The sequence below is a fragment of the Caretta caretta genome, chromosome 7 (genome assembly GCF_965140235.1).
Source record: "Caretta caretta isolate rCarCar2 chromosome 7, rCarCar1.hap1, whole genome shotgun sequence".
In the NCBI taxonomy this organism is placed as follows: domain Eukaryota; kingdom Metazoa; phylum Chordata; order Testudines; family Cheloniidae; genus Caretta; species Caretta caretta.
This window is the reverse complement of record NC_134212.1, coordinates 30,059,988-30,084,780: the sequence shown is the minus strand read 5'-3', so window position 1 is coordinate 30,084,780 and position 24,793 is coordinate 30,059,988. Positions and strand designations below refer to the sequence as shown.

Below are 24,793 nucleotides of genomic sequence, written 5' to 3'. Positions count from 1 at the left end.
AAGGGGGGTATTGTTATTTGCCTTCTGATTTCTGAACCTTTATGGGGCACTGGGGACAAGCTTTTTTCCACAATCAGGAGAGCTGATTTTTAGTTACTTATTTTAATGAAAGTTAAGATTCTTCTTTAATGCCAAGAGTCTGGGCTCTGGGGCTTTAAGGGAAAAACCAAGTATCATGAAACTCACAATAAAATCAGCAACGTGGGGTCTCTTCCACATATAGAAACTCTGGAATATTTGTTGGCCTTCCTTAAAGTAAGTAGGAAGGCGGCTTGGTAAACCAAACCTTACCCATTTTCCCTCCTCTCCCCCCAAAAAACCCCACACATCCTTTTTGTTGTTGAAATTTGCAGATTTCAGGTTTTTTCCTGAAATGTTTTGACAAAAATAGAAGTTTTTTGAAGGGGGGGAGAGAATGGGATTTTCGTTTAGTCACAAAGCCATTTTTTTTGCTGAAAAAACATTGCTCTGGAAAACCTTCCACAGCTTCGGGGACTTTCATAGGAAAGTCTGAGTGGTACAGAGCAGCAGGAGAGGAAATTGTTTTAGCATGGCAAGTTCTAAGGTGCTGCCTGCAGCCCACATTGCTCAGCTCCTGATAGGCTTTAGTTGCATATTAGAGGAAAATTTACTCTGTTTCCATCCAGCGGTACTGAGACTTCTCCCACCAACACTGGTTTCACTCTGGTGTAACTGCACAGACATTGATGTGGTCACTCCTGGTTTACCAGGCTGCCAAGGGACAGGAGAACCAGGCTTAATGCCATTAGGTGGGTTAAAGGGCCAGATGCTTAGCAGGTATAAATCCTCTAGCTCTTTTTACATCAGCCAAGGATCTGGCCCCAAACATTTTGCAAACCCAGCTGTCGTTTAGGTCGCCCTGTCCAGCTTTGGCCAGGGACAAGATGAGAGAGGTTGCTGGGGGTGCTTGGCAGGAGTAGCGTAATGGATCCTGGGAGGCAGGGGAGGATATGACTCTGAGGTACTTAGGCGGATACCCCCCAGAGCTCCCGCTTCTCCATTCTGCCTTGCTTCTGCAGGCGGTGGTGCCAAGTCTGAGCACCCGCCCCATTTCCCACCCCAAGCTCTGGGGCCTATGGGGCTCCCAGAAGAGGCCTGCCAGGCCTGACTCCTGCTACCTGTGGGAGCGTTGTCATCAGCAATTGTCATATACATGCTGTGTGACACACACACTGAGGTGGGCAGGGGGAGTTCAGCCATCACAACCACACCATCTTGCTTAAAACCCCAGGATTTTTCAGGATCTGACTCATACATTTTTTTATCTCTTGAGGTTGGTAATACTGCCCCCTCTCCCTCCCCACCTGCACAGTGGCCCCTGATGGCTGCCACAGACCCTAATGCCAGGCCTGCCTGCCACTGACTGATCACTGACTGAGCTCTGACTCTTCCCCCCCACCTCGTCATAGTGGATCCCCACAGACACACTCACAGCTGGGACCCGCCCCCAAGAGTCCCGCACAGCCCCAGTCACTGCTTCATTCCCAGACACGAGGCAGGGCCACCCATACGTGGGCCAGGGGACTCTAAGACCAGGGCTGAGCCATTTTCTGTGCCAGCGCATGGCCCTTCCTTCCCCTCCCCTCCCCACGTGGGCACCTCCTGCTAGCCCTGCTGTCTCTTGTGCTAAGTAGGGGGTGGGTCATGGGATTCACCAGCGCCATGGGGCGGGGCTGGGTCTCCCCCTGACAGTGTCTCTCCCTCAGTAGCCAGGTTGCTGAGTTGCACTGGCACCGATGCTGCCCTGCCCCAGGTGCCAGATTCCCAACTCCCGCAGTACAGATGGGCACTGGCCTGATCCCTAGCAGTCAGTGGGTGACTCCGGATTGATGCCAGGGCCCTGTCTCTCTCCCTCCCCATTTGATCACTCCCAATTAATCAGCTTGTCTCACTCAGTGCCCTCAGTCCCCCAGTGCATTCTGTCTCCCCTGCTCCTCTGACCCAGCCCCTGACTGGGAAAGATTCCCCACCATCCCACAATGGGGCATTATAAACTCCCTGCCCACCTTGGGCCCCTTTGCCCCCCATGGCCTCTCCACTCAGTTCCTTTCTGGGAGACTTTATTGCCTGATGTGCCACCCTCACGCTCCGAGGGCTCGGGACAATCAGAGTCCTGCACTCTGTGGGGTAGGGAGCAGCCTCAGGATGGGGTCACACACTCCATGCTCGGGGGGGAGGGATCCCTCAGTCCATGTGTCGCTCCCACCCTGCTGGCTGGCTTCACAGCACTGTTTCTGGGTCTCTCTGTGGCCCCCAAGGCCAAGCACAGTGAATCTCCAATCCCAGATCGCCCCTGTCTCACTGGGACCCGCAGGTGCTGGATCCCTCCCTCAGTCATAGAAGTCGTCTTGGTCGTCCAGGCTCCGGTCCTTCCTCAGGTACGTTTCCAGGCCTGCTCCCAGCTCCTCCGAGTCACCCCAGAACCCTGTGCAGGTAAAGTGGGGTAAGCAGGTGTGGCTGGGTTCTATTCCCAGCTCTGGAGGGCAGTCAGATCTAGTGGCCTTAAGCGCGGCCGGGGGGGGGGGGGGGGCGGCGACTGGGAGCCAGGACTCCTGGGTTCTAATCCCAGCTCTGTATTAGCCTGTGTCTGTCCGTGGACACCTCCTCACCTGTGACACTGCGAGCTGCAGGCCCCCGTGGCGGTGTCCTGGGGGAGGAAGCACAAACACAGATGGGTCAGGGAACTCCCAGCTGGGGGCACCTCTACCTGCCCCAAGGGGACCATCCAGTACTCATTGCCCACTGGCCCAGGGAGGGGCCTGTGCTATACCAAGTACCACAGGAATGAGGCCAACCTTCCCCATCCTTTGGAGGCTGCCTGCTCCCCACCCCCTCCACAGCAAAGTCCTCCCCATGACAGGTCCTCATGCCCTGGCCCTTTAAATTAGACAAATGCCCTGATCGCATGGTCCCCCCTTTCACCCAGTTCATTAATCAATTGCTTCCCCTTCTGTCACTGACTGTGGGGGGAGTCCAGGCCCTGCACTCCTCTTCCAGGGATTCACTGAGACTCTCAGCCAGCCAGTAAAACAGAAGGTTTATTGGACAACAGGAACACAGTCCAAAACAGAGCTTGTGGGGACCTCCAGGACCCCTCAGTCAAGTCCTTCTGGGGGAGTAGGGAGCTTAGACCCCAGCCCTGGGGTTCCCTATGTTCCTCCACCCAGCCCCAAACTGAAACTAAACCCACCCAGCAGGCTCTCTCCTGCAGCCTGTCTTCACATTCCTGGGCAGAGGTTTTACCTCCTCCTCCCCCTCCTGGCTCAGGTTACAGGCTCTCAGGTCTCCCATCCCCAGGGCACATTCCCAGGTCAACACTCCCCCCTCCCTGCTGCTGTCACATCGTCACACCTTCCCAAGCAGACAGCAAATTCACATGGGGTTAATTAGTGCCCCTGTGGGGAGTCTGCCATCCAGGGACTGGGTGGAGACCTGGCAAACTTATCTCATACATAGGAGGATCCAGACAGAAGCCACTGCCCCCTAGACGGGAAAGGCCCCAGATCCCAATCCCTGCCCCTGAGCCAACCAGTCTCCCCCACTGTGATGGAGTGCACCCCTGTATTCAGACCCTGCACACTATTGCACTAATATTTGTACATGGATTGCCTTGTGAGGTATCATTTGAAAATTCATAGCTTGCTGATCAGTAAGTAATATCAGAGTAAAATGCATGTAGTAACATGATGTGTACAGTTATGAACATAAGCTGAAATCATGACTGAAGTGTGTTTCCCAGATAAGTCTGGGGAGTGGCTAAAACAATTTCTCAAAGACAAAGGCTATGGGTACACTACAGCTTGTGTCGGCATAACGTATGTCACTCAGGGGGTTGCTCAGCTTCTCATGCATACATAGCTACCGCCGCTCAGGAGAGGCTCTCCCGTCGGCTTAGAGCAGCTACATTGGAGAGCTTACAGCCATCGGTGCAGCTGAGCTGTTGTAAACTCTCTAGTGTAGCCAGGTCCAAAGTGTAAGCCGATGCATCAGCCAGGCGTTAGCAAAGCTGATGGGTTACAAGAAAGGGAGAGAGGGGCAAAGAGATCTGCATCTTAAGGAACAGCCTGAGGTCTCCTTCCTCCACCAGACTCCCTGTCTCTTGGTTCTCAGCTTGAAATGCTTTTCAAAGCAGAACTGAAACTATGAAAAGGAGGGGCAACCCCCCCAAGACTACCCTCCCTGCCTATCTCATTCTCCGCCCCTGAGAAGACAAAGGAAACAGCTGTTGGACACTGGGGGAGACGTTGGTGAGAAACTTTGCTTTATACAGTTGGTTAAGTTCGGCACTAGAAAGCGTTTTCTCTTTATTTTTCTTGTAACCATTTCTGACTCTTATGCCTCGTTGCTCACACTCACTTAAAATCTCTTTGCAGTTAATAAACGTGATTTATTGTTTTATCTAATCCAGTGTGTTTAAGTTGAAGTGTCTGGGTAACTCCATACAGGATGGCAAGTAGTGTGTATATTACTCCCTTAAAGCAATAACGGATTGAATATATTTGGACTGTCCAGGAGAGGGCTGGGCAGTACAGGACATACATTTTGGGAGGGAAATCTGGGACTGGGAGTGTGTTGTTATCACCCGGCAGAGGAACTGAAGCTGGTAAAAGCCAGAGTGCAACCCAAGCATGGCTGGCAGGCTGCAGTTACCCACAGATAGTCAGGGTGTGATCGACATGCTGGAAGGCGGTTTGTGAGCAGCCCAGATGGGAGCTGCTGCAGCAAAGTATTGTAAGAGACCCAAGGTTGCATGGCAACCCCTCACTGGTCTGGATTGCTCCCCAGTATGTTGTACCCACCCTGGGACCAGATCAGAGCAGGTGCCCTCTAAAAGGGAAAGGCCCCATGTCCCATCACCAACCATGGAACTGGATTCCCTGGAAAGACTCCAGCTCATCCTCCTGCGAGGGGGGAAGAGCTGGACCAGACTTTGCCTACAGAACCTGCCCTGTCTTTCGCCCCTTGCACCTTGGCCACTGGGTGGTGCTGGTGGGCGGTGCCTCCTTGACCACCTTGACTTTCCTTGACCCTTCCTCCAAGCGGGGGCTTCTCTGGCGGCCTTTCCTCCACTCATGGCTCTCTGACATTCTCCTCTTCGCCCTGCAAAGGGCAGAGCACCGCGGGGGCTCAGCACCCAGCTCCAGCCCAGATTCTGCCCCACTCAGCGGTTGCGTAGCCGGGAAGGGAGCGGGGGGAGCAGGCGCTCCCCCTCTGCGCACAAGTGGCACCTTTCTAATTGATAGGCACCTTGTTTAATTTGTACTCACCCGGCGGCGCTCCGGGTCCTTGGCGGCAGGGGCCGTCACGCGCACCGGCTCCTCGGCGGCATTTAGCCGCGGGGGCTTTCAGTGCTGCCCAGGACCCTGAGCGCCGCCTGGTGAGTACAAGCGGGTGGCACCTTTTTTGATGTCTGCTGCCCCTTTTTGCTCCACCTCACTATGCCACTGCCACTCAGGTGCTAATCCCACCCCCGTCACCGCGGTATCAGGGCTGCTCCCACCCATGTGATGCATTCCCTCTCCTCCCCTCCCTGGGCAGTTACCTGGATTGGTCTGATGGAGTGTGGTGTAAATGCCATGTGATCTGCGTTTATATCAGAGTAGGCTGACAATGCTTAGTTCCTTGGGGGGCAACTTGTTCCACAGTCCCCCATTATTTATCCACTCAGTGCCAAGGGCAGAACCCTGGAGTCCACCTGCTTTAACCCACCGGACCCCACTCCCATACTAGAGCTGGGGATAGAACCCAGGAGCCCTGGCTCCCAGCCCCCCTGCTCTAACCCCTCTTCTTGTACTGTACTAGGAATCATGTTTAGCTGAGCTGGGGGCAGGGTTGGCCTGGTTTTGCTCACCCTGCAGAGACCTTTCTGTCCAGCCCCTCCCCTGTGGTGGATGCCTGCTGCAAAGCCACACTGAGGGGCCTCCCCATGGACTGTAGGCCATACAGGGCCTGACACATGGGGGAGCATGGGCCAGACTGCACACCCAGTTTGCAGCCACAAGGCATCTCCCCTGGCAGAGAAATCTGTATCGCTGTCATTCAGCCTTGGGCAAGTAGAGGGCACTCTGGGATCAGGGTGTTTTCATTAGCCTGGGCTGGGAAAGGGAAGGAAATTCTCTGCCTCTGCTCCAGCCTCTTTATACCTGGGTATGGCCTGTCATACTGACTGCAAGGGGAGAGTGCTCCCTACTGAATTCCCACCCCACTCCTTGCAGCACAGAGCCCCCTAGGGTTCAGCACTGACTGCAAGGGGAGAGCACCCCTATGAAGCACCTCTCCTGCTCCCTGCAGCACAGCGCCCCCCTAGTGCCACACTCGGACATGGGGAACACAGGATTCATGGTCAATTCCCACCTTGGTTCTGTTGCGTTTCCTTGGGGAGCCAAAGCAGCTTCTATGGCCTCATCCCCTTCACTCTCTGCATCCTCCTCTTCCTCCTCCTCCCAGGTTGAATCCTGTCCTGGATCTGTAGTAGGAGATGCAGAAGCTGAAATGCTCGGGCGGGGTGGCAGGGGCTGGGCAGGGGGGAGCATTGGGACAAAGGACAGGTCGGGGGGGAAATATAAGGCTGAGGGACCTTAGATCTGATCAGGGGGAAATACCAGGCAAGCTGGGCCCAGGGTAGGTTTGCCAGGCATCCAATTTTCTACCGCAACTCCCGGTTGAAAAGGGATCCTGGCAGCTCTGATCAGCACTGCTGACTGGGCCGTTAAAAGTCCAGTCGGTGGTGCAGCAGGGAACTAAGGCAGGCTCCCTGCCTGCCCTGGTTCCGCATGGCTCCTGGAAGCAGCCCACATTTCCCTCCAGCTCCTAGGCGGAGGCGCGGCCACAGGGGCTCTGCGTGCTGCCCCTGCCCCTGCCCCGAGCGCCAGCTCTGCAGCTCCCATTGGCCAGGAACCGTGGCCAATCGGAGCTCTGTGTGTGTGTGTGTGTGTGTGGGCGTGCCTGCGGACAGAGGCAGCACTCAGAGTCTCCTGGCCGCGTCTCTGCCTAGGAGCTGGAGCAAAATGCCAGCTGCTTCCAGAAGCCACCTGAGGTAAGTGCTTCCTGGAGCCTGCACCCCGCATCCTCTGCACACCAATCCTCTGCCCCAGCCCTGAGTCCCCTCTAGTACCCAAACTTCCTCCTGCACCCAACCCCCCTGCCCCAGCCCTGAGCCCCCTCCTGCACCCCAACCCCCTGCCCAGCCCAGTGAAAATGAGCAAGTGAGCAAGGGTGGGGGAGAGCAAGCGACGGAGGGAGGGGGGAATGGAGTGAGCAGGGGCAGGGCCTCAGAGAAGGGGTGGGGCAGGGGCGGGGAAAGGGTGTTTGGTTTTCTGCAATCGGAAAGTGGGCAACCCTAGTCCAGGGGTCGGACCAAGGGGGAATACCAGGCTGGCTGGGCCCAGGGGTCGGACTGAGGGGATACCAGGGTGCATAAGCCATTCGGTCTGACTGATGGTGGTTGGGCTGGAATTCAGGGCTGGATGGGACATGGGTCTAACTGAGGGATGTCGAGTGCGGGGATACCAGCCTCCACACTCACCCTGTGGGGACTCTGGGGTGTGGCTGTTCCAGGCGGGGGTCTCTCTGCCACGGCCCCTAAAATGAGATGGGGAGATAGGTTAAAGGGGAGGATTCACCAGGACTCGTGGCCCAGGGGGAGGGTAAGAAGAGGACTCACCTGCCCTGCTCAACACTGCCTGGGCCCCCCTGGGCACCAGCTCCCAGGGCACCTAGCACCAAGTCGCTGTCTGCATCTTCCTCCTCCTCCTGCTCACGGCCTTCTGTGCCCCCCACCACCAGGCCCTCGCTGCCCTTCTCCTCCTCTCCTCCCTCCTGACCCCCTTGCTGCCCCTCTAGGCCTTCCTCCTCCTCGCTGCTCTCCTCTTCCTTGCCCTGCTTCTGGCCCTCCCACCCCACCAGGCCCTCCTCCTTGGCCCCATCCTGGCCCCCCAGCCCTTTCGGCAGGCCTTCCTCCTCCTCACCCTGCTTCTGGGCCCCCCACCCCACCAGGCTCTCCTCCTCCTCCTCGCTGCTCTCCTCACTCTCCTCCTCCTTGGCCCCATCCTGGCCCCCCAGCCCTTTCAGCGGGCCTTCCTCCTCCTTGCTGCCCTCCTCTTCCTCCTCACCCTGCTCCTGGCCCCCCCCCCTAACCAGACCTTCCTCCTCCTCCTCACTCTCCTCCTCCTCGGCCTCCTCCTGACCCCCCAACTCCTTCGGCAGGCCTTCCTCCTCCTTGCTGCCCTCCTCCTCCTCGCTCCCCTGCCCACCTGCTAGGCCTTCCTCACCCTCCACCTCCTCATCCTCACCACCCTCTTGGCCCTTCTGCCCCCACACCAGGCCTTCCTCCTCCTCACTGTCCTCCTCCTTGCTCCTCTGACCCCCTGCCAGACCACACTCTTCCTGGCCCCTCCGCTCCACCAGGTCTTCTTTGTCCTCTCCCCCATTTGCTGATGCCTGGACATGATCCAAAGAGGAGCCTTCCTTGCTCCCTCTCCCCTCTGCCTCCCCCTCCTCCCCTGCCCCTCCAGAGCCTTCCTCCCTATTGCCCTCCTCATCCTTCTCCCCTGCTTCCTGGTCCCCCTGCCTCCCCACCAGGCCCTCATTCCCCTCCTCATCCTCCTCCCTCTCTTGGCCCCCCAATCCTCCTGCCAGACCTTCCTCTTCCTCCTCCTCCTTCTGTGTCTGCCCCATGGCTGAGTGTCCCTCCTTTCCCTCCAGCTGCCCTACCCCCTGGATGGGAACCTGCCCTCTCTCTCCCTTCAGCTGTGCCCCTTCTCTGTGATCCCTGTTCCCCACAGTCTGTCTCAATTTGACATTCAGCCTCCGCCTTGGCTTCCCCTGAGACTCTTCTGGTCTGTCATCCCTTGCCTGCTCCCCACATGGCTCCTGGCACCAGCTCCCACCCTGATCCAGGACTGTGGTGTCTCCTCCTGTCTTCTCCTTGCACCACAGTCTTGGGACCCTAGGGATGAGAAAGAGAGACAGGATGAGACCACTAGGCCCAAGTGCTGTGGCCCACCCCAGAGGCACCTGCATCTTAGCATAGAGTGAGGGATCCCTGTACAAACAGCCCCAGTGCCCGACCTCAGAGATCTCTGCAATTTCAGGGCCAGGCAAGGGATCCCAGTATAAACAGCCCCAGTGCCCCACCCCAGAGCCAGCTGCATCTCAGTGCAGGGTGAGGCGTCCCTGTATAAACAGCCCCCACACCTCACCCCAAAGGTGGCTGCATATTGGGATGGGTGGTGATGCACCATCCCCTGGGGTTCTCTTCAGTGGCTGGGGACCTTTGGGGGGATTCCAGGGAGGTACCTGTTCCAGGGCTCCTCACAGGCTGTCTCCGTGCTCTCCTGCTCCCAGGCTCCTCTCCACAGCAGCCTCCTGGAGGCCCTGTTAGCTGCCCGGTGTTGGTGCCTCACCTCAGAGCTGGCAGCGTCCTCAGGGTGCGTCCCAGCTCCTGCACGTGCCCTGGTCTGCGTGGGCTGGGGACGAGTCCCTGGAAGGGAGGGGAGCGGAGCTGGGACAGGCTACAGCTGCCAGGCTGGGCATGGCCAAGGCTGCCCAGCGAAGTGCCCGATCCCTTCCCAGATCCATGCCACAGGATTGCAGCAGAGCCAGCAACTGTGCCAGGCCCTAGAGGGAGGCAGAGGCCCCAAGCAGCTCACTTGTAGCACAGAGCCTCCTCCCTGCACCCGCAGACCCCCTCCAGCGCCCCCCCCGCCTTGCCACCCCCACAGAGCCCCCTAAGTCACCCTGTCACCGATCTGCAAGACATCATTGCCCTGGCCTTTACCCAGTCTCCTGGGAGGACCCCTATTTCTCTGCCAAGCCCCAAGCTTAGCCTTTCCCAGGGCGAGTGCCACAACTCGCCGACTCCTTCGGACTCCAGGCCCCTGTTTGTCACTGTGCACGCTGAGCTCAGACCCTGTAAATGCTTCCACCTCCCTCCTGCCTTGCCATCAGAAGCGGGTCCCCCTGCGGGCAGACTGCTGTCTCACTCTCTCACCAGGTCCCAGAGCCTTGGGTTGTGTAGTCAAATGGCGGGCGCCCATACTGGGGTCCAGGGATGGTTCCAAAAGGCCTTATTGCTTATGTGTGAACTGAGCCCTGAGGCTTTTCGCAGGAGAAGGGTTTGGGGTGTGCAGCAGACCCAGGGGGGTGTATTTGGGGTTGCCACGCTGATGGGAGATATTGCCACAAAGGGGGTAATAGGGCAGGTGTCACTGCGCTGTGTCAGACCTGGGGGGGCCAGACCAGTTCTGTGGAATCTGCTCACATGAGCTCAGGCTGTGGTTAGATCGTCGTGTGTCCAGACACCAAATGTGAAAAATCGGGATGGGGGTGGGGGGTAATAGGAGCCTATATAAGAAAAAGACCCAAAAATCTGGATTGTCCCTATAAAATCAGGAAATCTGGTCACCCTATTAGATCGGGAGCTGCGTAGCATGGGCCGATCAGCAGATGAGATCACAGAGAGTCGGTCTGGCTCAGAGAAAAAACAAAGGTAGGGACTGGCCCAAGTTGGGGCTGCACAAGGGGGTCCTCCATAAGGGGGGATTAGGGCAAACCCGAACTGGGGGGTTTGGCACCTGTCGAGGGATCCTAAAGTCCTGAGGTGCAAGGCTGTAGCTGAACGGGGCATGAGTGGGCAGGCATGCTGCTCGCAGGGCAGGTCTATGGGGTGTAACTGGATGGGGCCTGCACCACCAGAGGGAAGATCAGTTCCCCCAGCCTTTGGGGACATGGATAGACGTGAAGGTCAGCAGGAGAAGGCCTCTGGGCTAACCCATTTAGGGGGTGATGTGCCCGTGGCTAGGCTCATCCCTCAGGTCCAGCGGGCTTGCCCTTGGGACAGCTGGTGCCTCAGCCCCATAGAGATGGATGAGAGGAGCGCCCAGGGGCTGTGGGACATGGTGCCGAGGTAACTCTCCCCTGCTCCGATGGAGCAGCCTGGATCACTGTGGACCCAACAAGTATCTAATCCCAAAAGGGGCTGGCCCCTGGTTAAGGTGCCCACAGTCAAGACACATTGAAATGGGGCACCAAGGAGGTGCTCTGAGTGGGGTGTATAAACCATGCTCTGCCACCGCTGTTAAGGGCAGAGTAGCTCCCCCCAGCTGTGTCTAAGTGGCTGACCAGCGAGGCTTGGGACAAGAGGCTGCTGCCCAGGCTAGGGGGAGAGGGGTTTGCCAGCGAGGCTCAAGGCTTCCCAATGTCAAACTGGAGGGGCAGCAGGAGCTGGGGTGAGGCTGCTGTGGAAGACCTACCAGGCCGAAGGGGGCTCCCCTTCTCTTCCACAAGCCGGGAGAAGGCTGGCCCCTGGGTGGAATAAGGCAGAAGGATTTGCGGGCAGCGGGAGATAGAAGGCTGAGCCACCTCTGAAAGGCCAGGGGCCTGGGGGCAGGTCAGAGGGCTGAGCTTCCGCCCCTGCACTGGATCCCAGCAAATCTGGCTGCTTTGGCCCCCTGCCTTTCCCAGACTGAGCTGATGCTGGCGTGCTGGCGACTAACCCATGCCCCAGGCTGCACTGCAGATCCTCCCTGGGGCCACGCTGCCTGGAGGGGGGAAGCCCCCACTGGAGTCTCCGTTCAGGTGGACTCGCTGCAGAGCGTCTGGAGAAGGGGCCTTTGAGCTCTAGAGAGCTGCGGAGCTGGGCCTTGTGAAATGCCACGCCTAGGGCTTGGCAAAGAGGTAGGGCTCCTCCCCGGAGACTGGATGAAGGCTGGGGGATTGAACCCCTGTAGATTGGACCCCACCCCTGCACCACAGAGCCCCCCATGCTCCAGAGACACATTGGCCCCGCAGCTACCCCACTCCCCATCCTCAGCCCCTAGAGCCCCCTTCTTCCCACACCCCCACTCCCCTCTAGAGCTGCATGGACATGGCTGGGTGATGGCACCTGGTGGCCCATACTCAGGGATATGCTGCACCCTCCATGTGCCCGTCCCCCCTCTGCTCCCCTCTGGACTCCCCACTTCTCAGGACAGGCCCCTGGGCCTCCCCACCAGGAACAGCTCTCCTTCTGGTGCAGGTGCCAGGGGGGCACCTGGAGCACTGCCACCCAGGAGAGCCCCATCCCTCACCCACACAAGCTCCCCATGCGCACCCTTTGATTCAGCTGTGCTGGGAAAGCCGAGCCGATGTGGGTGGAGAAGCGGGGATGACTCCTGATGGGGCACAGCAGCCAGCATCCTGTAGTAGCCATGGTCCTTGGTGATGGGCCCTCTGTGGAGCCAGGGTGTGCCATGGGGGCCCACTGTGGGCCTGGCTGCCAGCGGCAGAGAAGAAAGAGGCATCAGCAGGGATAGGACCCAGGAGTCCGGGCTCCCAGGACAAGCAGTATAGAGCAGGGACAGGAGGACCCAGGAGTCCGGGCGGGCTTCCAGGCTGAGCGGCACAGAACAGGGCCAGGGCTATCTCCTTACCCTCCAGGGGCCCAGCCCCACCTGCCCCTGTGGATGCAAGGAAGGCAGCAGGCTCTGGGAACTGTGTGGGGGAGACGGGATGAGGCCATGAGGTCCGATACTGCAGATGGTCCATCCACTGTGGGGCGTCAGGGAGGTGTCTCCCAGAGCATGAGCGCAGAGCCGGGTCCAAAATCCAGGCGGAGACCCAGTCCTGGGGAGAGGGGGAAGAGAAATCAACCGAGTACCTGGTGATTCCAGAGCCCACCATGCTTCAAGGCAGAGCTCACGCTAAGCAGGGTTAGGCCAGGCCAGTGCTTTAGGGGGCAAGGGGAAGAACCCAAGAACTGTGGGGAGGAGGGAGGGGCTGCAGGGAAGGGCAGGGGCATTTTCCCCCTCACAGTCAGTGCTGGCCCCAATGCCCCAACACCCTGGTGCCAACTCCCTCTTGCCCAGGAGGGTTAGTGTGACTCGGCTGTGCCTACCTGGTGCTGAGGGACCTGGCCAGAGCTCCCTGCCTCCATCCTCGGGTGAAGAAGCAGCTGCTGCAGAAATGCGTCATAGTCCACCTGAGATGAGCAAGACAGGGATGCGACCCTTTGCCCTTGGTCCCACCACAGGCCCCATCTGGATCCCCCGGGGCTGAATTCCTTCCCCTGCATCTCAGCATCCTCTCCTGCCCCACGGAGTTACTGACTTCCACCTACTCTCTGCACTGGTGGTGCTAAATCATCCTCTTTCCAGGAGGATAGAACCCAGGAGTTCATCCCCCCCAAACACACACTAACCACTAGACCCCACTCCCCTCTGAGAACATGGGCTTGAAGCTCGGAGTCCTGACTCTGTCTATTTCTCCTGGGGCGCTGTTCCCTGTCCGAGTCTGACTCTCCCCGCATGGGGCTCTCTGCAGTCAGCCCGCTCAGCAAGATGTCTGGGTGCTGAGCCCGTCTCACCTTCCTCCTTCTGACGGCGTCTGTCCTGGCCCAGAGCAGCCCCAGCTGGGTCTCCAGGTGCCCAAAGTCCCGCAGCAGCTGGCGGTTCCGGTCCCGCGCCTGGCGCTCCCGCACACACAGCTCCTGCCATACCCGGCACAGCTCAGCTGCCTGTGCCCCAGGGCTGTGGGGTGAGGCAGGGATGGGTCAGCTCCCACCTGGGCTGTTCCCTGATACACAGCACCCACGGGGAGCCCCTAGGACCAGCTTGCCGCACCCTGGGAGCCGGGGGCTCTGCCCCAGCAGGGGTCACCACTGCACTTACCTTGACAGCTCCTCCCCATCCTGCCAGTAGTACCCCCTAATCAACGCCACCCCTCACCCGCACAGGAACACCCCCAGTTCCTGCTGCTGAGTGTGTGGGATGGGAGGGTGGATGGACAGATAGACGAGGCAAGGGTGAGCATGCAGGCTGGGTGGTTGGTGGGTGTGCGTGGAGAATGGAGGAAGCCGTAGGTTCATTCACAAATGTTAAGGCCAGAAGGGTCCTTTAGAGCCTCTAGGCTGGCCTCCTCAATGGCCTAGGCCAGGGAGTGTCCCCCTGACACCCCTGAACTGCCCCCAGGCACTCATCTCACTCAAGACTGTGCTGGTCCCAGGGGCATGAGGGTGGCAGGGGGCAGCGGTGCTGGTCTCTGCTGGGGGGGGAGGGCGGCAGTTGCAGCAGAGGGGAAGAGCTGTGCTGGTCCCTATGGGGGTGGGCGGTTGTGCTGTGGGGAAGGGAGGCTGTTCTGGTCCCTGTGGAGGGACAGTGAAGGGGGGCTGTGCAGGTCTCGGTGGAGGTGTGGGGGGAGCTGTGCCGGTCCCTATGGGGGAGGGGGCCGTGCTGTGGCAGGTGGGGCTGTGCCGGTCCCTATGGGGGTGGGGGCCGCGCTGTGGCAGGTGGGGCTGTGCCGGTCCCTATGGGGGTGGGGGCCGCGCTGTGGCAGGTGGGGCTGTGCCGGTCCCTATGGGGGTGGGGGCTGCGCTGTGGCAGGTGGGGCTGTGCCGGTCCCTATGGGGGTGGGGGCCGCGCTGTGGCAGGTGGGGCTGTGCCGGTCCCTATGGGGGTGGGGGCCGTGCTGTGGCAGGTGGGGCTGTGCCGGTCCCTATGGGGGTGGGGGCCGTGCTGTGGCAGGTGGGGCTGTGCCGGTCCCTATGGGGGAGGGGGCCGTGCTGTGGCAGGTGGGGTTGTGCCGGTCCCTATGGGGGTGGGGGCCGTGCTGTGGCAGGTGGGGCTGTGCCGGTCCCTATGGGGGTGGGGGGGGCAGTGCTGTGGCAGGTGGGGCTGTGCCGGTCCCTATGGGGGTGGGGGCCGTGCTGTGGCAGGTGGGGCTGTGCCGGTCCCTATGGGGGAGGGGGCCGTGCTGTGGCAGGTGGGGCTGTGCCGGTCCCTATGGGGGTGGGGGCCACGCTGTGGCAGGTGGGGCTGTGCTGGTCCCTATGGGGGTGGGGGCCGTGCTGTGGCAGGTGGGGCTGTGCTGGTCCCTATGGGGGTGGGGGGGGCCGTGCTGTGGCAGATGGGGCTGTGCTGGTTTCTATGGGGGTGGGGGCCGTGCTGTGGCAGGTGGGGCTGTGCTGGTTTCTATGGGGGTGGGGGCCGTGCTGTGGCAGGTGGGGCTGTGCTGGTTTCTATGGGGGAGGGGGCCGTGCTGTGGCAGGTGGGGCTGTGCCGGTCCCTATGGGGGTGGGGGCCGTGCTGTGGCAGGTGGGGCTGTGCCGGTCCCTATGGGGGTGGGGGGGCCGTGCTGTGGCAGGTGGGGCTGTGCTGGTCCCTATGGGGGTGGCGGGGCCGTGCTGTGGCAGGTGGGGCTGTGCTGGTTCCTGAGGGGGGGAAGGTGCTAGTTCCTATGGGGCGGGGGGGAGCTGTGCCAGTCCCTGTGGGGAGAATTGGGGGCAGTGCAAGTACCTCCGATGCCTCCTGTGGCTCTGTCCCGGGCCAGGCAGGGGGGAGCTCATCCCGGACGTGCTCCCTGTAATCAGCTTCGGGGGGGGCACAAGGCTCCGCTGGGAGGAGTTGTTGTGTCGTCTGACCCACAGCCCAGTGTCTAACTGAGCCAATCAAGGGCGGCCCCCAGGGATTAGTGAGAAAATCCCATTGCCAAGTCGTTTGCCCCCGCCCCTGCAGAGTCTCAGCCCCAGCTGTGGGGGGGAGGGCAGGGGGCCAAGGGGTGCTGGGCGGGCCCAGTGCATGGACCGTTTCCTTGCTCTCCCCCCTCCCCCCCTGCCCTGCATCCTTCAGGTGTCCCTGCTACCCCCAACACCTCTGCATGGCAAGGTTAATCTCTGCAGCTGTAATTAGCTGGGACTGCCTGTCAGTATAGGGCCCAGGGGAGCTGCAGGGCCTAGAATAGCTGCAGCCTCGACCAGCCCAGTCAGGACTCCCACGCTGAGCAGGGCTGGGCTGGGACACCACAGGCATGGGACACAGTCAGGGCTGGCCCCAATGCCATAGTGTGGTGCTAGGGGGTGCTGTGCTGCAGGGAGTGGGATGGGGCTCAGTAGCGGGCCTATCTCCCCTCCCAGTCAGTGCTGGTCCTAATGCCCCAATGCAGCTCTGAAATCTTCTCCGCCTTATGGCTTAAATTCAATTCACTGTCCTTCCCCACTCCCTGTCACAAACACACGTTCAGCTGTTAAACAGTCCCCTGCGCTCCACTCCAGAGGTGGCTGCATCTCAGGGCTGGGTGAGGGATCCTTGTATAGGGATCCCTGTGCCCGGGGTGGCTGCATCTCAGTGTGTGAGCTACGCACAGTCGTAGCATTTATATTTGTGATATCCTATTGCCACCGGGAGCCATTTATTGGGCTGAAATCGTGGGAAATCTGGGCCGAGCAAATCTTTTTGCATAAATCAGCCGCCTGAGGGCTGGGCTATGGAGCTTAACTGTGTCCCATATTCTCTGGGGGTGGTTCTGTGGCTTTGCCTGCTTCTCTGCACTGGAGGGATGAGCCTGAAGCTTGGGAGGGTAAGAAATCTATGATGATCATAATTGCCAGCCCCGTGTCTCCATGGCTCAGGCCCGTGACTAGGCACTTGCCTAAGTCCCCCAGTGCTGGGGGATAGAAGATTACTTTTTAATCTGCATGAGTGTGGAGATTTTAGCATTATGTATCTCAGCCAGAACTGGTTCAGTTAGACTCTGGACACAGAGGGGCTGGTGTGCTGGCAATGTTATCAGTCCAATACTATCCTCCACCCTGCCACCCCTCCTCTCTGGTATCCCCTCCTCCCTGCTGCCCATTCGCCCTGGTATCCCCTGCTGCCCGTCCGTCCTGGTATCCCCTCCTCCCTGCTGCCCATCTGCCCTGGTATCCCCTGCTGCCCGTCCGTCCTGGTATCCCCTCCTCCATGCTGCCCATCTGCCCTGGTATCCCCTGCTGCCCGTCCGTCCTGGTATCCCCTCCTCCCTCCTCCCTGCTGCCCATCTGCTCTGGTATCCCCTCCCTTCTGCCACTCATCCGCTTCCCATCAGCTCCCAGTGGTGCAGAAGCAAGGGCAGAGAGGTGTGTTCCTCGAGGGGCTGTGAGTGGACCCCAGTGAGGAGTAGATCAAGCCAGCCCTCAGCCTGTCCACCCTGGTATCCCCTCCCCACTGCCAACCGTCCGTCCTTGTATCCCCTCTCCTCTGCCACTCATCTGCCCTAGTATCTCCTCCCCCTTCCTGCCAGTCGGCCCTGGTATCCCCTCCTCTCTGCCACCCCGCATTAGAGCTGTGGGCCCATCCAGACAGGTCTTGCCACCCTGCACATGGGACCCCCCGCATCAGCTCCCAGCGGTGCAGAAGCAAGGGCAGAGAGGTGTGTTCCTCGAGGGGCTGTGAATGGCCCCAGTGAGGAGTAGATCAAGCCAGCCCTCATCCTCCTGGCTCAGCAGTGCCCCCCCACCACCATCGGGGTGTCCACATCTCTGTGGGTCGCTCCTTCCACTCCCTGGAGCTATCAGCTGCCATGTCTCCACATTGCCATCTGCACTGGCATGCTCGGCGTGAGATTGCTGGGGCTGGGGGGAGGGGAGACAGACAGCCTCTGCCCACATACCAGCCCCCCATTGACTGCTCCCCTGAGCTAGCCAGTCCTGCTGCCCTGGGTCGAGTGCCCTCGAGAGGGAAAATGCCCCATATCCCACTCCCTGGGCTGGGTACAGTCTATGGTGCAGGATGGTCCTTTGCCCTCTGCCAGGGATGTGTGAAGCCAGATGCTGCCACTGGCTTCACTCTCTCACCATTATGGCACAAGGGGGCAATTACTTGCTGCCCCCCTTGTCCTCCACTCTGTGACCCCCCAACCCTATTCTGCATAAGCAGGTCCAGGACAGTGGGGCACAAGATCCCTGGGGCATGCAGTCTGACCACTAGATGCCCTCCTCACCCTCTGCCAACATGCCCATTGCCTAGGCCTGCTGGAGGCATCTGTGCAGCTGCACCTCCTCTTCCCTGCAACCCACCAATACCTTTGCCTTTGCCCCACACTGACCCCTTTTCTACAGGGGCAGATCTCTGTGGCCCATGCCCCCCAGGGTCCCTGCCAGGGGCTTATGGGCAGGGAGACCCCTGCTCTGCTTGGAGCCAGGCTGAGACCTAGCAAACCCAGCTCTGGGGGACCTGCTGGAAGGGCAACAAGGGTGGGGAGCTGGGAATGAGGCACCTGGTCCCCTCTATCTGACAACACTCCTGCAGTGAATCCAGCCCCCATCGGTGCCAGCAAGCCAGTCACCATCCACAGGAACCAGCCCTCAACTCCTTCCCAGATGCAGCTGCATCGGTCCCTAGAGTCACACTCAAGGTGTGTGTGCAACACATACCATGTGTGCCTGACTGCCCCACCTCAGGCTCTGGCCACATGGAAGATAACAACTTTCTACTGCTGCCTGCTACAGGCTGCAGTGTCTGCTGAGGGTCAGGGGTCACACCCTGTGGTACCCATGGGCAATGACCCACAGAGAGCCACCCCCCAGAACTTTCCACCTGCCCCGCATGAGCCACAGACACCAGAGCAGACCAGGCACCTCACAGAGTCCTTTATTGGGGGCAGGTTCCCATCCCCCTGACAGTTCATAGAATCATAGAATCAGAGAATATCAGGGTTGGAAGGGACCTCAGGAGGTCATCTAGTCTAACCCCCTGCTAAAGCAGAACCAACCCAAACTAAATCATCCCAGCCAGGTCTTTGTCAAGCCTGACCTTAAAAACCTCAAAGGAAGGAGATTCCACCACCTCCCTAGGTAACCCCATTCCAGTGCTTCACCACACTCCTAGTGAAAAAGTTTTTCCTAATATCCAACCTAAACCTCCCCGATGGCAGTTGCTCAGAATCAGCCTCTTCCTGGGAACCCATTACCCAGGGAATGGCTCATGAGGCGGGAGGGCCCAGACAGTGCCCCCCCTGGGAGCCCGGGGAGGGAGTTACTCCTGGCTGGGATACTGTCACCTTGCCACACCAGTGTGGCACACTGGCAAGGGGTGTGTGTGTGTGTGTGACTGCACAGGGGGCCAGCTGTGAGTGATTGTGTGTGTGACACTGTGCATGTGTGCAAACAGTGGTTAATTTGGGCCAGGGCTTGGCAGTGCCGAGCCCCAGCACCTCTGGGCTTGCTGCATCAGGTATGAATGTAAAAAATCGCTTGAGCCCCGGCACCTCTTTCATTACAAAGTAAGCACTGTGTGCAAGGTGTGTGGGTAAACGGAAGCGGGGGTGGGGACTGATGGGGGGAATGTGTGGACAGATAGGATGTGTGCGCCATGTGTGATGGGGGGTGTCTGTGTGTGCGATAGGGTGTGTGATGTTGTGTGCCCTGATCTGTTGCCTGGGGCAGGGGTTCGAGTCCCGCCTCCCCAGGGTTTAGCTGGGCCCTGTGTCTTCCATGCAGTGCTATGTCCCCATGTGAATGGCGGCACTAGGGGGAGGCATGGGCCAGTGCTGGGGCAGGGAGCACTAGGGAAGAAAGGCTGGAGTTGGGGGGGGGGCACCATCTAGGCCCCAAACCATAACACTGCTGTTCCGTGCTGAGCTGCTGGGCTTCCCTCCCAGGCCCCCCGATGCCTCAGTCCCCAGGCAGTGATGGGTGGATTTCCAAATCCAGGGCATGTGCAAACCACCCAGAACCTGCAAACAGACCTGACGCAGGCTCAGGAAGGGGGGAGTGGCAGCTTCCCAGTGCCGGCTCAGGCCCCAGTGGCATTCAGTTCCGATCCAGCCCTCCCAAAGGGGCGTGGGATGCAGGGGGCGGGCGTGGGGCTGTTGTGCAGGACGGGGACTGTCACAGGGAGGGAGAAGGGGGCCAGCAAAGGGATCTCCCCAGGGCTGACCCGAGGGCGGGGGGGGGCACAGGAAGCCATGTCCACGATGCCCGCACAGCCCCTCACCCCGGCGTGAGTGTCTAGTCTGGGCTCAGGTCCCAGCCCCTGCTCAGGCCGCTTTGGGCACTGTGGGGTGGCGACGGGGGAGGGCCCTGGCTGGGCGCGGGACTCCCCGGGGGGGCAGCGGGCGGGGGAGCAGGGCCCTGCGGCGGGCACGCAGGCTCTGCTTGCGCAGCATGTAGCGGGAGTACTGCACCTCCGGCATGGCCAGCTTGAGGCAGCGCTCCTCGGGGGGGGCACCTGAGCCAGGCACGGCCGGAGGCAGGTCATAGCCCACGATGTCCACCTTGGAGCTGGGCTGCCAAGGCCGCAGCTCCTTGTTCTTGATCTGCGTGGCGGGGCGCAGCTGGGGCCGCCCCCCGAAGCAGCGGCGCAGCAGCTGGTCGCAGGCCCGGCGCAGCGCCCCCACCTCCGCCGCCACGCACCCCCGCCCCGCCTGCGCCACCTTGCGCCAGAAGGTGGCGTTGAAGTGGTCGTAGAGCTGGGCGTCCAGCCCGTTCCAGGTGCGGATGCGGGCGGCCAGCACCTCCGAGCTGACGTTGCCCTTGGACCGGGGGCCGCGCATGTTGAGCTTGACGTAGAGCATGTCCTCCAGGTCCCAGGACAGCAGGTGACGCAGCAGCACCAGCGACTCGTCGAAGTACTCGGCGATCATCACCAGCGAGAAGACCTCCTCCACCTGGCGGATGAAGCCGGGCAGGTAGGCGGGGTCGGCGGGGCTGTGGTCGTTGTCCCCGCCCAGGTCGTAGAGCAGGGTGTTGTGGGCGTACATGGAGAACTTCTCCTGGGGGCGGTAGAAGGCCAGCGGGTTGGCCAGGAAGGCTTCCATGGAGCCGTTGGGCACCCGCTTGAAGGCGGAGCAGTACTGGTTGTAGTAGGTGAAGAGTGACTCGAACATGGCCACGGGCTCGCGCAGGATGGTGACGTAGAGCGTGTCGTTGGGCATGAGGCGGCGCAGCTCCTGGCGCTGGAAGCGCAGGTGGCTGGCGATGATGCGGGGGGGCAGGGTGTGCGGGTGCACGAAGCGGGTGGAGAAGTTGCGGGGGTAGCAGAACTGGTGGTCGCAGGCGTGGTGGGGCAGCGCCACCGTCACGTCGTGCTGCTCGGCGAAGCGGAAAAGGATGTTCTGCACCGTGGTGCCCGCTGTCTTGTGGGTCTTCAGGAAGGCCACCGAGGTGTGCTTGGGGCGGGGCGAGGGGGCTGGGGGGCAGCCTGGGGAGGAAGGCTTGGGGGACCTGCTGGGGAGAGGGGGGGTCAGAGCGAGGGGCATGGCCAGCCCAGCGCTCCCCTGGACCCCTGCCCTGATCAGCCCAATGGGCCCATTCCTTTCCTCCCCGTGTCCCAGCCCCACATGCCCATCTGCCCCCGCCCCTAGCCCCATGCCCACTAGCTCTGCCCCTGAACCATCCCACCCTGTCCCACTATCCATGCCCCACTCCACCCACCCCTGCCCCCATTCCCTAGCCCTGTCCCCACAGCCCCACTTGACGTGCCCCCTGCCCCATCCCCTAGCTCTACCCCCCTCCGTGCTCCAGTCCTTCTTCTACCCCACTCCCGCATGACCCCCATCCTCCAGCCCTGCCCTTCCCCCTCCCTTGCTCTGTACCAGTTGAGGTGCGTGCTCTGGTGGATGAGCAGGCTCAGGGTGCTGAGCGCCAGCAGCAGCAGCAGCAGGGCCTTCTTGCGGGACATCATCTTGAGGGCGCAGTGCAGAGGAGGGAGGGCGTAGGGCATGGTGGGTGCTGTCTCCCCCCTACCTGGGCCCCATCCAGCTGGGCACCTCCCTCGTCATGGAGCCACCGGGCGGGCAGCTGGGCCAGCCTCACGCCGGGGAGGCCTGGGGGAAGAGGGACAGGTGAAATGGGGGCATGCCCACTTCTCACATTCACGCCCCCCACCCTGCCCCTTTGGGCCACTCACAACCAGCCCATGCCCCTTTTCACAGGCACGCCTGGTCCCCTTTGCACACCACCGCTTCACACTCCTGCACTCACACTGACCCTCACGCCCACCTGTGCATGCGTCCCGGGACACAGGATGTTCCAGGCTATAGTCCCCATCTCATAAACGGGACGGACGTTCTTGGGCCCTGCATGTAGCTGTGTTCAAATGCATGTTGTTGAAACGAGCCCACCTCAGCGCGTGAGCCAGGTCGCTCTGCATGACGGCCCTGTCCCCAGCATTATTTACCGCCCTGCCAATCTGTGTGCCATGGAAGCACGTTACCAGCACTGAGCTGGCATTTCCTTCCAGACTATTGCATAGCGCCAGGCCTACAACCCTCACTGCAGACCCCACTAGAAGCAGCCCCACTGGCTGACAATCCCGCATTGAGCTCTATCAGTTAGACAGTTTTTAATCTAGTTAATAGGGGCTTGCGACTGCGCTCTTCAGGGTCCAAGACACAATTCAGGGCAGACTCCAGAGGGAGCAAAAGTCCACGGAGTTTTTTGAGGCAGCTCCCCACATCCTCCCCGGGCAGGGGATCCCAACGATCCCCATGAGGCCCTGCAGACCTGGCCCAGGCACCACAGACAGCCCGATAGTCATTTTGGACTAAAGGAAAGAAATAATCCCAAACCCAAAAGTTCTGTGCCAGACCTAGCGTTTTCTGGAGGACTCTGGCAATCAACAGTCTCAGCAGAGGGGCTGGGCTGGGCCTCTCCCCAGGAAGCAAAGGAAAGGAGATCTGTTCTCCACCCTGATCAGCCAGCTACCGAGCTGTTCTCCAGTGCCCTCCCCTCCTAACTTTACCTGACAGCGGGTGTCGGTGCAATGGGGCAGGGCTCAGTGGATCCATAGCGCCTCATTAACCCTTGCTAACCATGTCTACACTACAAAGTTTGGTCAGCACAAGTTGCATGGGCAACTTACCAAAGTGTGTATATTGCTCGTGTGCATGCACACTTGGCTGCTTGTGTTGGAGCTGCATGTACCCACCAGGAATGCTTGTGCCAATGCAAAGTGCAGTGCACTGCGGGCAGGTACCACAGTGCGCCATGCGCCACCGTCCCATGCAATGCCCTTGAGGGAATTTTCAGTGTGTGCTATGGGATAGAAGCGACTTACCGAGGGATCTCTTGGTGGTGAGGTTTAGTTCCCAGCATGCAACTTCCTCTATCCCCTAATACCATCCACAGCCCATCATTTTTGCACCTTTAATTTTTTTTAATCCCACAAACCCATGTGAACTTCTCCGTGTCCGCCGTTTCTGACAGAAGCACGGCTCTCTCACAGCTCTGCACAGTCCTCCTGTATCTGCAGACCTGCAGGAAGTAACGTAACAGTGGGAAACATACGGTTTTATTTGAGGACAGTTAGCTGAAGGACATAGCAAAGAACAATTCCAAGTTGTTGGTAGCATTCATGGAGCAGCTGCAGATGGTGGAGCGCCACTTCTGGGCCTGAGAAACGAGCCCTGACTGGTTTGATCACATCATAATGCAGGTTTGGGATGATGACCAGTGGCTGCAAAAGTTTTGGAAGCAAAAGACCACATTCCTGGATCTGAATGCCGAGCTTGCCCCAGCCCTCTAGCGCATGGACAGCTGAGTGAGAGCTGAACGGCCAGTAGAGAAGCCAGCAGTGATTGCACTTTGGAAATTTGCAATGCCAAATTGCTACTGATCAGTGGGAAATCATTTTGAAGTTGAAAAATCCACCGTGGGGGCCATTGTCATGCAAGAGCACAGGGCTGTTAACCGTCTCCTGCTAGGCAGGTCTGTGACTAGGTAATGTGCAGGACATAGCAGCTGGATTTGCATCAATGGGGTTCCCGAACTATGGTGGCACGATAGACGGCACACATATCCCTATTTTGGCCCCAGCCTGCCTTGCCACAGAGAACATCAACAGAAAGGGCTACATTTCCATGGTTATGCAAGCGTTGGTGGATTCCCCAGGGATGCTTGACTCACATCAGGGTGGGCCGGTCAGGGGAGGTGCATGATGCTCGCATCCTTAAAAACACAGGCCTGTTCAGAAAGCTGCAAGCAGGGACCTTCTGTCCTGACCGGGGGATTACTATTGGTGATATGGAAATGCCAGTGGTGATTTGGGTGGACCCAGCCTACCCCTTGCTCCCCGGGCTCACGAAGCCGTCTGCTGGCCACTTCGACAACACCACGGAAAGATTCAGCAGGTGCAGAATGACAACTGAATGTGCTTTTGGTGGACTGAAGGGACACTGGTGGTGTTTACTCACTGGATTGGCTCTCCGGGAGAAAAATATCCCACTGGTTGTAGCTGCCTGCTGTGTAATATCTGTGAGACAAAGCGGGAAAAGCTGCCACCAGGGCAGAGGTGGAGCGGCTGTCTGCCGAGTTTCAACAGCCAGACACTAGGGCTACTACCATTGCTCCAGGTGGAACGATGTGGTTGAGGGAGGCTTTGGCACGGGAGGGTTCTGTGCTGGCCCAGGAGCTGCGGGTGCTGCTGGGAATCAGGTCGCACTTGCGGCACATCTGTAAATATGGCTGGTTTCCTGCACCGCTGAGTGGTGTGGTGCTTGCTGTACATTGACAAGTACAGTGTGCTGTGAGTACCACTGTGCGTTCTGCCGTACGTGCTGGGCACAAAGAAAGAGAACTTTATTCTCCATAAATAGAAATGTATTGAGCGGCAAAAACACTGCAGAAAAACAACATCCCAAAAGACAGGCATCGCCGTACAGATTTTAAACATAAATTAATGGAATGGGACTTTGAAATTGAAAAGGCAGCAAATATTTCTGTCCATTTCAGTGCACAGAAGTAGCCCACAGGTCAGTGTGTGTGAAGGTGGGGTTTCCCTTGGAGTCCCCTGCCCTGGAGCGGTAGGGGTAAGGGTGCGGCCCATGATGCCGAGTGCTATGTAGGGGCGGCATTGGGAGCAGCTAGCATGGAGTTCTCCAAGGACTGCAAAGGGTGAGGGTTTGGGATTTTTGGACCTGCAGGTCAACAAGGTCTGCAGCATCTGGGTTTGCTGCCTGAGATGACCCATTATGTCCTGCTGCTTCTCCCGTTTCCTCTCTCCTTTTCCACGTTGTCTGCCATGTTGGCCCTCCACTCCAGGCC

The 24,793-nt window shown here is 59.5% G+C and overlaps 2 protein-coding genes and 1 long non-coding RNA gene across 9 annotated transcripts in view; all 3 read right to left on the bottom strand.

Annotated features, from left to right (window-relative positions):
* Positions 1 to 2,064: 2,064 nt before the first annotated feature.
* LOC125640167 (uncharacterized) lies at positions 2,065 to 7,819 on the bottom strand. The gene is made up of 5 exons (XR_007357701.2): positions 7,685 to 7,819; positions 7,547 to 7,602; positions 6,376 to 6,487; positions 2,631 to 2,668; positions 2,065 to 2,446 (listed from the first exon to the last, which is right to left on the bottom strand). It is a non-coding gene; the product is annotated as an uncharacterized LOC125640167 (long non-coding RNA).
* Positions 7,820 to 8,044: 225 nt separating this feature from the next.
* LOC125639731 (uncharacterized) lies at positions 8,045 to 13,543 on the bottom strand. Its single transcript, XM_075130419.1, has 7 exons — positions 13,364 to 13,543; positions 12,896 to 12,979; positions 12,432 to 12,624; positions 12,113 to 12,274; positions 9,319 to 9,502; positions 8,163 to 8,968; positions 8,045 to 8,070 (listed from the first exon to the last, which is right to left on the bottom strand). The coding sequence occupies exons 2-7, from the start codon at positions 12,932 to 12,934 to the stop codon at positions 8,045 to 8,047; spliced, it is 1,410 nt and encodes a 469-aa protein (XP_074986520.1). The 5' UTR covers positions 12,935 to 12,979; positions 13,364 to 13,543.
* A 4,842-nt stretch (positions 13,544 to 18,385) lies between these two features.
* GAL3ST3 (galactose-3-O-sulfotransferase 3) overlaps positions 18,386 to 24,793 on the bottom strand; it is a 42,110-nt gene continuing 35,702 nt past the window's right edge. For 3 of the 7 annotated variants that reach the window (XM_075130356.1, XM_075130359.1, XM_075130357.1), the window contains 3 exons: positions 22,922 to 23,005; positions 21,346 to 21,576; positions 18,386 to 20,977 (listed from right to left, as the gene is read on the bottom strand). In XM_075130356.1, the coding sequence (XP_074986457.1) occupies positions 19,789 to 20,977; positions 21,346 to 21,473 (1,317 nt within the window). In that variant the 5' untranslated portion in view covers positions 21,474 to 21,576; positions 22,922 to 23,005 and the 3' untranslated portion in view covers positions 18,386 to 19,788. The remainder of the gene's footprint in view (positions 20,978 to 21,345; positions 21,577 to 22,921; positions 23,006 to 24,793) is intronic. The other 4 variants (XM_075130358.1, XM_048858085.2, XM_075130360.1 and 1 more) reach the window with 2 other exon arrangements.

Excerpts from the sequence above, each read along its gene's own strand:
- LOC125639731 (XM_075130419.1), bottom strand. The coding sequence starts at position 12,934 with ATGGAGGCAGGGAGCTCTGGCCAGGTCCCTCAGCACCAG. Across the intron at positions 12,625-12,895 it reads GCCAGGTCCCTCAGCACCAG|GACTGGGTCTCCGCCTGGAT; the intron begins GTAGGCACAGCC and ends CCCTCTCCCCAG. Across the intron at positions 8,969-9,318 it reads TGTGAGGAGCCCTGGAACAG|GGTCCCAAGACTGTGGTGCA; the intron begins GTACCTCCCTGG and ends TCTCATCCCTAG.